The following is a 14,257-nucleotide window of genomic DNA, read 5'->3' on the forward strand; positions in this document are numbered from 1 at the left end:
CCACCCCACACACTGTAATCATCATTTTAATACCCTCCCCATCAAACACATCAGCCCTTCTGGTTCCCAAACTCCTCCTGAGCTCCTCTTCTCAATTCTGCTGTCCCCTCCTAAATTTGCTCATTCGTTCAGCAGCTCCTCTTCCCAATTTCCCTTCCCCACTCTTTCACTATTCCTGACTTCCTTCCCCTATCACTCACACCTGAGACCATTTTCCCAAATCCCTTCTACTCACAACCCACTTTCTCAAGGGAAGGATGGCAATTTCCTTCCCTAAAGAACATGAGTGAACCAGGTGGGCTTTTACAACAAGCATTTCATCAGCTTTGTATTACCATCTACCCTGGTAGGGTTCCAACCAATGTTTCAAGAATGCAAGTCTTTTAATGAGGGGTTTTTAATGACATTGCAGTGACACGAGAGCACTGATGTTACTATTACCCTACCCTTTCCCCAAATGTTGTCAAGGAATCTGACCAACATTCATCAAGACCCTCAAACCCCACTTACTTCCACAAGAATTTCTGTGCATCTTACTTCATTGCATAATGAAAGAGTTTATAAGTAATACTTTATTGGTGTGAACCTGCATGATCAAACTATTTAGATCTACCTGGTTTTATGAAATGTAAAACTAAGTTTATAGATATTGTTGAGACATGATTAGGCAGCATTTGGTCACACAGTAATGTGGATTCTTATTTTTTAAAAATAGTTTCCCATTAATCTTAGTCTCTTGGATATCAGCGGCCCTAAAATGATAGACCACATAACTTCATTGATGCCACTAAATCGTCCTGAAGGATGCGCTGCCTGAGTTAAGCCATTCAATGTTATTTACCTTCTCATTAGAGAAAAGCCAATTGTTTCAAATACCATGCTACAATGTTACTTAAAAAATCAATCATCAACCATTGAAGCCACAATCACACCGCGCCGTCACCAAACGCGAGAGACTGCTGTTCACATTGGTCTCTGAAGACTTACATTTTCATGCTTCATATGTTTCAATAGTTTCAGTTCTCGGTAAGCTCTCTTGGCATAAATTTCAGACTGAAATGGGCGGTGCAACTTCTTAATCGCGACCTTGTCCCCCGTTCGTCTCTCAATTGCGGAGCTGTTTACGTCAGATAGTAAATAACACAAGAGTATTATTATTGTTCATCCCATCAGCATTTCACTATTAAGAGAAATTCTTGAGGACGCTGAGAGAATAGATTTATCTTTTTACTCACTGCGTACAAGCAAAGCAAATACTCACACACATCTGTCTCAAACCCATATTTCTCCAATCACCAAAACTCGGCTGACAACTCCTTTGCAAAAAAACTTACCAAACTGTGCCATAGGCTCCTGATCCAACGGGGGAAAGGTTCACGTATCGGTCCCGCACTTCCCACACGGTATTCTCGATGTCGTGACGGCAGCGTTCTGCATTCATTTTATCTGATTGTTTGGGGATTGTGATTAAAATCTGCAAGGGTGCAAATCTCAGAATGCAAACACCAGAATTCCCCCAAACAATGGCTGTAAGGAAAGTTTCGCAATGCCGAAGAAATCAGATTATCACTTCCTGTCTCCCAGGTGCAGGGTGTGTACGCAGGCCGAGGGTTCTGTAAACAATTCGTAAAAACACAGTAGACATCAACTTTCCAGAAGGAAAGAATTGGTATGAATGATCAAGTCAACAAGTAAATCAGTACTAATATTTAGTTATGAAACAGTCCTGTTAAAGCTGTCGATTGATAGATTTCGTTTGAAATTTGAGTGCAATACTTAGTGGACTGCAGCCAAGTACAACTGTAAATTGCTCTGTTGAATTAAACAGGTTTTGTAATATGCATGCTGTCAATCAATAGTTACACTGCTTTTAATTTTAGCTGTCCTCCACTTTTACGATGTAGTAGACTATACGAACTCGCAAATATGTATTTTAATTTAGCATCTCAGACCAGATAACGCAAAGCACATTTTTAAAAATGTTTCTCGACCATCTCCGCCATGTACAGTTTCTTCACAGTGCCCCATTCCCCCATGTGCTGTGTCAGCAAAATTACTTTCCTATTTCTCGACAACACTTGTCTCTATTTCTTTCTTTCTGCCACTGAAACTCTGTATCAGGCTTAAAAATTTGAATTTTAAATGTTTGGATGTTATTCTCAGCAACAAGTTACCATCTGCCAAAAACACACATCCTCAGTCACAGTAAACTATAACAGTATTCCCTGTCATAGAGTGTCAAAGCATGGAAACAGACCCTTCCGTCCAACTAGTCCACACTGAAAATATTCACAAACTAAAGTAGTCCCACCTGCCAGTTTTTGGCCCATATGCTCCCACACTTTTCCTATTCATGTACTTATCCAAACACCTTTCAAATATTGCAACTGTACCTGCATCCACCACTTCCTCCGGCAGTTCATTCCACATACAAATTACCCTCTGTGTTAAAGTTACCCCTCAATTCCCTTCTAAAACTTTCTCTTCTCACCTTGGAAATATACCTTAGTTTTGAACTTCCCCATCATAGGGGAAAAAACCTTGCTATTCACCTGCCTCTCATGATTTTATAAACCTCTATAAGGTTTATAAAATCTCCTATGCTGCAGTGAAAAATGTCTGTCTACTTTCCTCTGAGTTTCATCAATTCCCTCCAATAGACAATAGGTGCAGGAGTAGGCCATTCTGTCCTTCGAGCCTGCACCACCATTCAATATGATCATGGCTGATCATCCTTAATCAGTATCCTGTTCCTGCCTTATCTCCATAACCCTTGATTCCACAATCCTTGAGAGCTCTATCCAACTCTTTCATAAATCCAAAGACTGGGCCTCCCTCTGGGGCAGAGCATTCTACACAGCCACCACTCTCTGGGTGAAGAAGTTTCTCCTCATTTCTGTCCTAAATGGTCTACCCTGTATTTTTAAGCTGTGTCCTCTGGTTCGGCACTCACCCATCAGCGGAAACATGTTTCCTGCCTCCAGAGGGTCCAATCCTTTAATAATCTTACATGTCTCAATCAGATCCCCTCTCAGTCTTCTAAACTCAAGGGTATACAAGCCCAGTCGCTCCAGTCTTTCAGTGTAAGGTAATCCCGCCATTCCAGGAATTGACCTCGTGAACTTACGCTGCACTCCCTCAATAGCCAGAATGTCTTTCTTCAAATTTGGAGACCAGAACTGCACACAGTACTCCAGATGTGGTCTCACCAGGGCCCTGTACAGCTGCAGAAGAACCTCTTTGCTTCTATACCCAATCCCTCTTGTTATGAAGGCCAGCATGCTATTAGCCTTCTTCACTACCTGCTGTAGCTGCATGCTTACCTTCATTGACTAGTGTACAAGAACACCCAGATCTCTCTGTACTGCCCCTTTACCTAAATTGATTCCATTTAGGTAGTAATCTGCCTTCCTGTTCTTGCCACCAAAGTGGATAACCATACATTTATCCACATTAAACTGCATCTGCCATGCATCTGACCACTCACCTAACTTGTCCAGGTCACCCTGTAATCTCCTAACATCCTCATCACATTTCACCCTGCCACCCAGCTTAGTATCATCAACAAATTTGCTAATGTTATTGCTAATACCATCTTCTATATCATTAACATATATTGTAAAAAGCTGCGGTCCCAGAACTGATCCCTGCGGTACCCCACTGGTACCTGCCATTTATCACTACTCTTTGTTTCCTATCAGCCAACCAACTTTCAATCCAAGTTAGTACTTTGCCCCCAATACCATGTGCCCTAATTTTGCTCACTAACCTCCTATGTGGGACTTTATCAAAAGCTTTCTGAAAGTCCAGGTACACTACATCTACTGGATCTCCCTCGTCCATCTTCAGAGTTACATCCTCAAAAAATTCCAGAAGATTAGTCAAGCATGATTTCCCCTTCATAAATCCATGCTGACTCTGACCTATCCTGTTACTACTATCAAGGTGTGTCATAATTTCATCCTTTATAATAGACTCCAGCATCTTTCCCACCACTGAGGTCAGACTAACTGGTCTATAATTTCCTGTTTTCTCTCTCCCACCTTGCTTAAAAAATGGTACAACATTAGCGACCCTCCAATCCTGAATTGATTGAACTGATCCCGAATCTATCGAACTCTGGAAAATAATCACCAACGCATCCACGATTTCTCGAGCCACCTCCTTCAGTACCCTGGGATGTAGACCATCAGGCCCCGGGGACTTATCAACCTTTAGACCTAACAGTCTCTCCAACACCAATTCCTGGCAAATATAAATTCCCTTAAGTTCAGGTCCTTCAGCCACTGTTACCTCAGGGAGATTACTTGTGTCTTCCCCAGTGAACACACATCTGAAGTACCAATTCAATTCTTCTGCCATTTCTTAGTTCCCTGTAATATATTCCCCGATTTCTGTTTTCAAGGGCCCAATTTTAGTCTTAACCATTTTTTTGCCTTTCACATACCTAAAAAAACGTTTACTATCCTCCTTTATATTATTGGCCAGTTTACCTTCGTACCTCATTTTTTCTCTGCGTATTTCCTTCTTAGTAGTCCTCTGTTGTTCTTTAAAAGCTTCCCAGTCCTCGGTTTTCCCACTTATCTTTGCTATGTTATACTTTTTCTCTTTTAACTTTATATGTTTCTTAACTTCCCTCATCAACCACAGCCACCCATGCCTCCTCCTAGGATCTTTCTTGCTTTTTGGAATGAATTGATCCTGCAACTTCTGCATTATACACAGAGATATCTGCCATTGTTCCTCCACTGTCATCCCTGCTAAGGTATTGCACCACTGAACTTAGGCCAGCTCCTCCCTCATAGCTCCATAGTTCCCTTTATTCAACAGAAATATTGTCACTTCCGATTGTACCCTCTCCCTCTCAAATTGCAGATTGAAGCTTATTGTATTATGGTCACTACTTCCCAATGGCTCCTTCACTTCGAGGTCCCTGACTAATTCTGGTTCGTTGCGCAATACCAGATCCAGAATTGCCTTCTCCCTGGTCGGCTCCAGCACCAGCTGTTCTAAGAATCCATCCCTGAGGCTCTCCACAAAGTCTCTTTCTTGAGGTCCAATACCATCCTGATTCTCCCAGTCTACCTGCATGTTGAAATCCCCCATAACATCTTTGCGAAAGGCCAATTTCAGCTCCTGATTTAACTTACATCCGACATCCAGACTACTGTTTGGGGGCACGTAGATAACTCCCAAGAGGATCTTTTTACCCTTAGTATTTTTCAGCTCTATCCACACTGACTCTACATCCCCTGATTTTAGGTCCCCCGCCGCGCAAGGGACTGAATATCATCCCTTACCAACATGGCCACCCCACCCCCTCTGCCCGTCAGTCTGTCCTTACGATATCACGTGTAGCCTTGAATATTCATTTCCCAGGACCTGTCCACTTGAAGCCACATATCAGTTATCCCCACAATATCATATCTGCCAATTTCCAAAAGAGCCTCAAGCTCATCCATGTTATTTCTAATGCTTCGTGCATTCATATATAGTATTTTTAATTTGTTACTGCCCTCACCCTTCCCATCAACTCCTATTTCACTCAACCTTACAACATGATCATCAGAATTCTCATCATTTCCAGATCTCTCTTGCAGAGATCCTTGGCTCCACTATCCACTTGCTCTCCCTGTCATGTGACTGTATATTTATCACTTCTGCCCCCTAGAACTTGTTACGCAGTTGTCGTTGCTTTGCCACATCTGACTTTGCTCTAAAAATGTCCTTAAAATAATCCTTTTCCAAATGCACTTTCCATTGTAATGGGTCAATCTTTGGTGGCCCTGCTTTCAGTCACTTGGATTCCTAAATGCTGCAATGCCCTCCATCTTTGAACCTCACTTTCTCTTTCCAGTTCTGAAGAAGTCATACCAGACTCAAAATGTTAACACAGTTTCTCTATCCACAGCTGCTGCCAGACTGCTGAGTTTCTCCAGTATTTTGTGTGGTCGTTTCACTTACTTTTTATTCACTCACAGAAACCTGGCATCTGGCGAAGCCAACATTTATTGCTTATCCTTCATTACCCCAAGGGAAGTTAATGATGGTATTTCTGCTTAATTTATTTACAAATGTAAGATGGCGTCTGTAGTATGCACCAACGTAGATTTGGTCAGCAATGTCACGGAGACCGGCTGCTCAATGTCATGGAAACTAACTAAGCTTCTCAAGAACATCATTACTCCACAAAGTCTTGCATTAGTAATTATCACACCGTTAAACACCAGTTATATTATAAATTATGAGTGCTAATTTTCTGTGATGAGTTGAATAGACAAAAATGCAAAAATAGTCAGTCTTATTGGATTAATGCCATCTCAGTCAATTCATCCATAAGCAAAAGGGTTGTTGACTATGACATCAAAAAACACTGACACAGTGCTGTGATGAAAGGGTGTGAATTACTTATATTAGTATAGTAGTTTAGACAAAGGGTTTATGCCCAAAACATTGATTCTCCCACTCCTCGGATGCTTTCCAGCACCACACTCTTCGACTCTGATCTGCAGTCCTCGCTTTCTCCAAATGCTTTAGATTTCAAACTAGTGGCACATGGGTATAAAAGAAACAGGTGCTATGAGAGAACATACTGCAACACAGTAAGAAAACAATATAGTGAGATCTCAGCTCATAAAATTAGACAGGAAGGAAGCTGGGAAAAAGGGAAATTATTTGGAAACAGTCATCAGATATATTTTTTATAAATTTTAAATCCAAAGGATGAAGGTATACTTAATAAAGCTGACACGTTTAGCCCATTTTCTTTAATAGGATCTGTTTGTTGCATTTCTGAATTTAGAGAGATATACCATAAATTGAATCAGAACTAATCCTAGAGTGTTAGTGATTGAAAGGTAAAGAACTAATGAGGAAATTGAGACCACATCTGAGTTCTGTAATGAAATTTCACAAGTGGGTCATGAAATTCCAATGACAAGTCACTTTACTATTTGGAAATCACAAAGTTAAAAAATATTAAGTTATTTTTATTAACCAGCATTACATAAAATGTGGTCAAATTTTGCAAGATTTGCTATACATGTTAGGGAATGGGGAGACCCTAACTAATTAAATGTGCATCTTTAATTCTAATACAAACTTTCAAAAGGATTCCTACCTAAAGCCAGGAACGAGAACCAGTATCTTTTAACAATTATGGATAGGTTAACAAGATTTCCTGAAACAGTGCCTGTAGGAAAACTTATTCTAAAAATCATGGTGGAAAAGTTTTTTTTTTACAAAATATGAATTATCCCTAACAATAACCTTGATCTGATTGAAGATTTGTGACATAGAAAGAAATTTTGAAATACTAAAACAAAGAAATTTTAAATTCACAAGTTGACTCTCCAACAATCAGATTGGTTAATACAGAGGTGCTTTATGGTCCAAATAGCATAATATTTTAGCTTCCCAAAAAACCAGAGTGACTGATAAACTTATGAATGACTCATAAATCAATTTGTGATTAGGCCAGGAAAAATGTCTTTGGCTATTTATGTTAATATAAAGAGTGCATTATCTATTAAACAACATTACATGCGCACACAATCTGGAAAAATTAGCTAATAGAGCCAGAGAAATAAGCTTTGTAACTCTGAATGGATTTTATCCAAATAAAGCCATGCCTTTTGGAGTGAAAAGTGCACCGGCAACATACTGATGATTAAGCAATAAAATTGAGAAAAGATAGTAAGTTTGCAGATGACACCAAAATTAGGTGTGTAGTGGACAGTGAAGAGGGTTGTCTCAGATTACAACAGGATTTTGACCAGATGGGCCAGTGAGCTGAGAAGTGGCAGATGGAGTTTAATTCAGATAAATGCGAGGTGCTGCATTTTGGAAAAGCAAATCTTAGCAGGACTTATACACTTAATGGTACGGTCCTAGGGAGTGTTGCTGAACAAAGAGACCTTGGAGTGCACGTTCATAGCTCCTTGAAAGTGGAGTCGCAGGTAGATAGGATAGTGAAGGCAGTTTGGTATGCTTTCTCTTATTGATCAGAGTATTGAGTACAGGAGTTGGGAGGTCATGTTGCGGCTGTACAGGACATTGGTTAGGCCACTGTTGGAATATTGCGTGCAATTCTGGTCTCCTTCCTATCGGAAAGATGTTGTGAAACTTGAAAGGGTTCAGAAAAGATTTACAAGGATGTTGCCAGGGTTGGAGGATTTGAGCTATAGGGAGAGGCTGAACAGGCTGGGGCTGTTCTCCCAGGAGCATCGGAGGCAGAGGGGTGACCATATAGAGGTTTACAAAATTATGAGGCGCATGGATGGGGTAAATAGGCAAAGTATTTTCCCTGGGGTCGTGGAGTCCAGAATTGGAGGGCATAGGTTTAGGGTGAGAGGGGAAAGATATAAAAGGGACCTATGGGGCAACGTTTTCACACAGAGGGTGGTACGGGTATAGAATGAGCTGCCAGAGGAAGTGGTGGAGGCTGGTACAATTGCGACATTTAAGAGGCATTTGGATGGGTATATGAATAGGAAAGGTTTGGAGGGATATGGGCTGGGTGCTGGCAGGTGGAACTAGATTGGGTTCCGATATCTGGGATGGACCAAAGGGTCTGTTTCCATGCTGTACATCTCTATAACTATACAGTTTCCATTGAAACTTGGTTATTTTTAGCAAACCTGGAAACAACCTTTACATTACATGACTGATTAGCTACAAAAATCCAATTTGGCTAAAAATGCATTTGCCAAAACTAAAATGACTTTTTTGGGCCATACTTGTGAACAAAGCCAAGTGAAAAGAAAAACTAAGGGCTACTTTAGATTTCCCCATGCCAAGGATTAAACAATGTTTTTCAACATGTTAGGATACATGGATTTTATCGGAAATTTGTTCTGAACCTTACCACTGCAGTTATTTCTTTGATAAATTTGTTCCAGGAAAACAGAAAATTTGAATGCACCCAAGAATGTCAGAGTGCCTTTGGCTACTTGAAATCTGTGCTGACAACTGCTCTGCTTGTGGTTGCACAGAATTATGAAAAGCCACTTAAATTGGGTATTGATGCCACAACATTGGAACATAGGAAGAAAAGTAAACCATTCAGCCCATTGAGCCTGCTCCACACATTTAATACAATCACAGCTGACCAAACACTTCAATGCCTTTTACCCACATTATCCCCATAACCCTTTGCACCATTGAATATCAAAGTCTACTTTCAGTTCACTCATGTTAGTGTGGGTGCAATTTTACTACAAGACAACAAAAATGATGATTAACTGACCTGTCTTTTTTTTTTTTAAGATTCGGATTGTATATTAACAAAGTATTTCAATGGTGATGAAAGAGACGTGTTTTGTATTGGCTCTATATTGGTTTGAAATTTATCTCACCAATGTACAAGAAATTAATTAATATACAGCACAATTCTTTGCATTTTTTGGAGAAATTTTGTGGGAACACTTAAGGTTGTTTTGGTGGAACTTAATTCACCAAAATAAACTATAGGCTCTATCTAAAAGCGCTTGGTGTTTGAAGCAAGACAGATGAACTGGTCATGCAGCCAGAAATTTACAAAATGTAATTTGATAGCCATAGAAAAATAGCTACAGGATGACAGGTAGAGATCACATTACTGAAAGTTACATAACATATAGGAAAGGACAGGAGACTTGGAAAAGTTAGTGGGGTGTCTCAGTTAATTAATGATGGTACTAAAACAATAGAGAGGATGACCCAAGTTTAGGTAACTAAAATGTAGAAGCAGTTTGGGTAGAGATGAGAAATAACCAAGGCAAGTAGTCACTTCTGGGAATGGTATAAAAGCCCCTTAACAGTGACCACAAGGTAGGATTGCATATAAAGGAATACATAATGGAAGCTTGTCAGAAAGGTCCTGCAATAATCATGGGAAATTCTAATCTACATATGGACTGGAAAAAATCATAACTATTGCCCACATTCCTTGAAAGAATAAAAGAAAATCGAACAAGATTTGGATCAATATATTAAATCATTTAAAATGTCATTAGGAATGAAATTATATTGAGCAGATCAGCAGACAAATGTTTAAGGTATTTCAGCAGAGGCAATCCACTTATTTCAATGAGTTCATTAAAACAGAACACCAAGAAATTGCATATGTTAACCTTTTGCAAACTTCAGGCTGATTTCCCGCCTCAATGCACTTTTTCTGAAAAATTGGATTGAATATGTTTAGAAAGCCTCACAAGGAATACATAAATCATACACCAGGAATACCTCTGGCCTACATGGGAAATTAAGAAATTATGTTTGCAAGACAATGAAGTAATTTTGTTGCTAATTGTATTCACAGATCCCATGATACAGAGCTTTCCAAAAAATGACAAGACAATAAAGGGTTACGAGGAAATACTGCTAATAATGAAAACATGGGATAAAACAGAAACTGCAAGAAAACCACAGAAGATGCATCAATACCACCGGGGTTAGTGCTAGGCCCCTTTTTGATTATTATTCAAATAAATTATTTAAATGGGAATATAGAGAAGGCACGGTTAGGAGGTTTGCAGATGACACCAAAATTGGTGACAAAACGGACTGTGACGAAGGTTATCTATAAGACTATAAAACATAGGAACAGAAATTAGACCTTTCAGTCCATTGAGTTTGCTCCACCATTCAATCATACCTCATAAGTTTCTCAACCCCATTCTCCCGCTTTTTTCCTGTAACCCTTGAACCCCTTTATAGTCAAGAAAGTATCTCAAGCTTAAATATTCTCAATGACCTGGCCTCTACAGCCTTCTGTGGCAATGAATTCCATAGATTCACCACTCTGCCTGAAGAAGTTTTTCCATTCTCTGATCTGAAAGGTCTTCCCTTTATTCTAAAGCTGTGCCCTCAGGTCCTAGTCTCTCCCACCAATGGAAACACCTTCCCAACGTTTACTCTGTCCAGGCCAATCAGTATTCTGTAAGTTGCAATTAGATCCCTCCTCATCCTTCTAAACTTAGAGTATAGACCCAGAGTCCTCAAATGCTTTTCATTCCTGAGACCATTCTCGTGACCTTCCTCTGAATCTGCTCCAAGGCCAGTACATCCTTGCTAAGGTATGGGGCCCAAAACTGCACACAATACTCCAAATGTGGTCTGACATGAGCCTTAGAGCCTCAGATGTACATCCCTGCTTTTATATTCAAGTCCTCTCAAAAGACATGCCATCATTCCATTTGCCTTTCTAACTACGAACTCAACCTGCAAGTTTACCTTGACAGAATCCTAAACTAGAACTCAAATCTCTTTGCACTTCAGCCTTCAGAATTTTCTTCCCATTTAGAAAATAGTCCATGCCTCTACTCTTCCTACCAAAGTGCATGGCCTCACTTTCCAACATTGGACTCCATCTGCCACTTCTTTGCCTACTCTCCTAACCTGTCCAAATCCTTTTACAGCATCCCTGCCTTCTCAATGCTACCTGTCCCTTTACCTTTGTTATAATCTGCAAGCCTAGTCAGAATGCTCTCAGTTCCTTCATCTAGATCATTAATGTATAAAGTGAGAAGTTGTCCCAACACAACCTTGTGGAACACACTTGTCACCAGCTTCCATCCGGAGAAGGACCTTTTTATTCCCACTCTCTTTCTGTCAGACAGCCAAGTTTTTGTCTATGCTAACACTATGCCTGTAACACCATGGGCCCTTACCTTACTCAGTAGCTCCTTTGCAGCACCTTGTCAAAGGCCTTCTTGATGTCCAGGTAGACAACATCCATTAGCTCTCCTGGGTCTAACTTGCTTGTTACTTCCTCAAAGAATTCTAGCAGATTTGTCAGGTATGACCTCCCCTTGATGAAACCATGCTGACTTTGCCCTATTTTACCATGCACTTCCAAGTATTCAGAATTTTCATCCTTCACAATGGATTCCAAGATCTTACCCACATCTGAGGTTAAGCTAATCGGTCTGTAGTTTTCTGACTTTTGCCTTACTCCCTTTTTAAATAGGAGTGTCACATTAGCAATTTTCCAGTCATCTGGGACCCTCCAATTCTAGCGATTCCTGAAAGATCACCACTAACACCTCCACTCTCTCTTCGATCTCTGGGGTGTAGGCCATCTGGTTCAGGTGATTTATCCACCTTCAGGCCATTTGTTTTTCTAGCAACTTCTCCTTGGCGATGACCACCATACTCAGCTCTACACCTTCACTCTTGAATTTTTGGAATATTACTAGTGTCTTCCACTGTGAAAACTTACAAAGTAATTATTCAGTTCCTTAGCCATTTCCTCGTTCTCCACAATCTCTCCAGCATCATTTTCCAGCAGCCCAATGTCTACATTTGCCTCTCCTTTGCCCTTTAGATAGCTAAAGAAACTCTTCCTTTATATTACTGGCTAGCTTACCTCATTATTTAATCTTCTCCCTCTTTTTTTGTTGCCCGCTGTAGGTTCCCAATCCTCTAGTTTTCCACTGTCCTTTGCCACGTTATGGGTTTTCTCTTTTGCTTTTATGCTGTCCGTGACTTTCCTAGTCAGCCATGGTTGCCTCATTCTCCCTGTACCATGCTTCTTTTCTCTCAGGATGAACCTCTACTGTGCCTCCTGAATTACTCCCAGAACCTCCTGCCATTGCTGTTCCATTGTCTTCCCTGCTAGGCTCATCTCCCAGTCAATTTGACCCAGCTCCTCACTCGTGCCTCTGCAGTTGCCTTTATTCACTTGTAATACCATTACCTCTGATTCTATCGATCTACTCTTCTCTCTCAAATTGCAGAGAGAATGTGATGATTACTGCCTCCTCAGGGTCCCTTCACCTAAAAGCTCCTTTAATCAAGACTGCCTCATTGCACAACACTAAATCCAGTATTACCTGTTCCCTAGTGAGCTCAAATTCATTTTCTTGCAGTCCACTACTAACCTGGTTTTCCCAGTCCACTTGCATATTGAAATCCCCCATGATCACTGTAACTTTGCTTTCCTACACATCATTTCTATCTCCTGATTACTGTTTGGAGGCTTGTACATTACTGCAACTAGAGATTTTTTTTTAAAAAATCTGTTGCAGGTCCTCAATTCTACACCATCTGACCCTACAAGATCACAAAGGGATCTTGATCAATTGGGTCAATGGGCTGAAGAGTGGCAGATGGAGTTTAATTTGGATAAATGCGTGGTATTGCATTTTAGTAAAACAAGGGCACGACTTCTCCAATTAAAAGTAGGACCTTGGTAGTGTTGTAGAACAGAGACACCTAGGGGCTCAGGTACATAATTATTTAAAGTTTGCATCAGATATAGATAGGATGGTTAAGGTGGGGTTTAGCATACTTGCCTCAATTGCTCAGACCTTTTGAGTATCGGAGTTAGAATGTTCTGTTGAGGTTGTAAAAGACATTGGTGAACCCTCTTCTGGAATAGTGTCCAGTTCTGGTCTCCCGGTCACTGGAAAGGGTTCAGAAGAGATTTAGCAGGATTTTGCTGGGAATGGAGGGTTTGAGTTATGAGAGACTTGCACTTTTTTCACCCGAGCATATTAGGTGGTGAAGTGACCTTATAAAATCATGAGGGATATAGATAAAGTGAATGACAGGTGTCTTTTCCCTAGGGTGTGGAATTTCAAGACTAGGGGAAATATTTTTAAGGTGTGAGGAGAAGGATTTTAAAAAGTCATGAAGTGCAAACATTTTACATCAAGTGGTTCATGTGTGGAATGAACTTCCAGAAGAAGTGGTGAATACAGACAGTTACAGCATTTAAAGGACAATTAGATGAGTACATGAATAAGAAACATTGACGAATATAGGCCAAGCACAGGCAGGTAGGACTAGTTTGGGATTATGGTCAGAGTAGATTGGTTGGACTGAAGGTGACACACACAGTTTCCCTGCTGTCTGACTGACCTGAAATGAGAAGTCACAAATTAACATTTTTTGATTGCAGAGGTAGATGTAGATGCACTTGCTTTTCACTCAGCATTTTCCACTACTAACTCCAACTTACAGCATTTAAGTTGATGCAAGGACCATCCCCCACAGATACATGAATATGATGAAATCAAATAGTAAAAGCTGTATTGTTGGAAACCATCTCACAACACCTAGTCTTCCCACCAGATGGAGTACAACTTCAATTCACCAATTTGAAGTCAAAGTTGGTATACAAAGTTCAGGTCTTTTAGATCTGCTGGGCATTTTATAAAATTGTGTTTTTAATGTGTTTTTCTTTTTTTTTGGTGAAAAAAGCTCAAATCATGCCATTGTGTCCACAAGCTAAATTCACGAACAAATTTGTAGACAAATAAATACAACTGAG

At 40.2% G+C, this 14,257-nt stretch overlaps 1 protein-coding gene across 1 annotated transcript in view; it reads right to left on the reverse strand.

Annotated features, from left to right (window-relative positions):
- LOC122563201 (mitogen-activated protein kinase 13-like) overlaps window positions 1–1,556 on the reverse strand; it is a 72,935-nt gene extending 71,379 nt beyond the window's left edge. The window contains exons 1-2 of the mRNA XM_043716754.2: window positions 1,335–1,556; window positions 988–1,117 (exon numbers count right to left, since the gene is read on the reverse strand). Coding sequence (XP_043572689.1) covers window positions 988–1,117; window positions 1,335–1,441 — 237 coding nt within the window. The 5' untranslated portion in view covers window positions 1,442–1,556. The remainder of the gene's footprint in view (window positions 1–987; window positions 1,118–1,334) is intronic.
- Between the last annotated feature and the right edge of the window lie 12,701 nt (window positions 1,557–14,257).

Source organism: Chiloscyllium plagiosum, unplaced genomic scaffold (genome assembly GCF_037043375.1).
Source record: "Chiloscyllium plagiosum isolate Xiang-an unplaced genomic scaffold, Cpla_swu_hap1 HiC_scaffold_26, whole genome shotgun sequence".
Lineage (NCBI taxonomy): Eukaryota > Metazoa > Chordata > Chondrichthyes > Orectolobiformes > Hemiscylliidae > Chiloscyllium > Chiloscyllium plagiosum.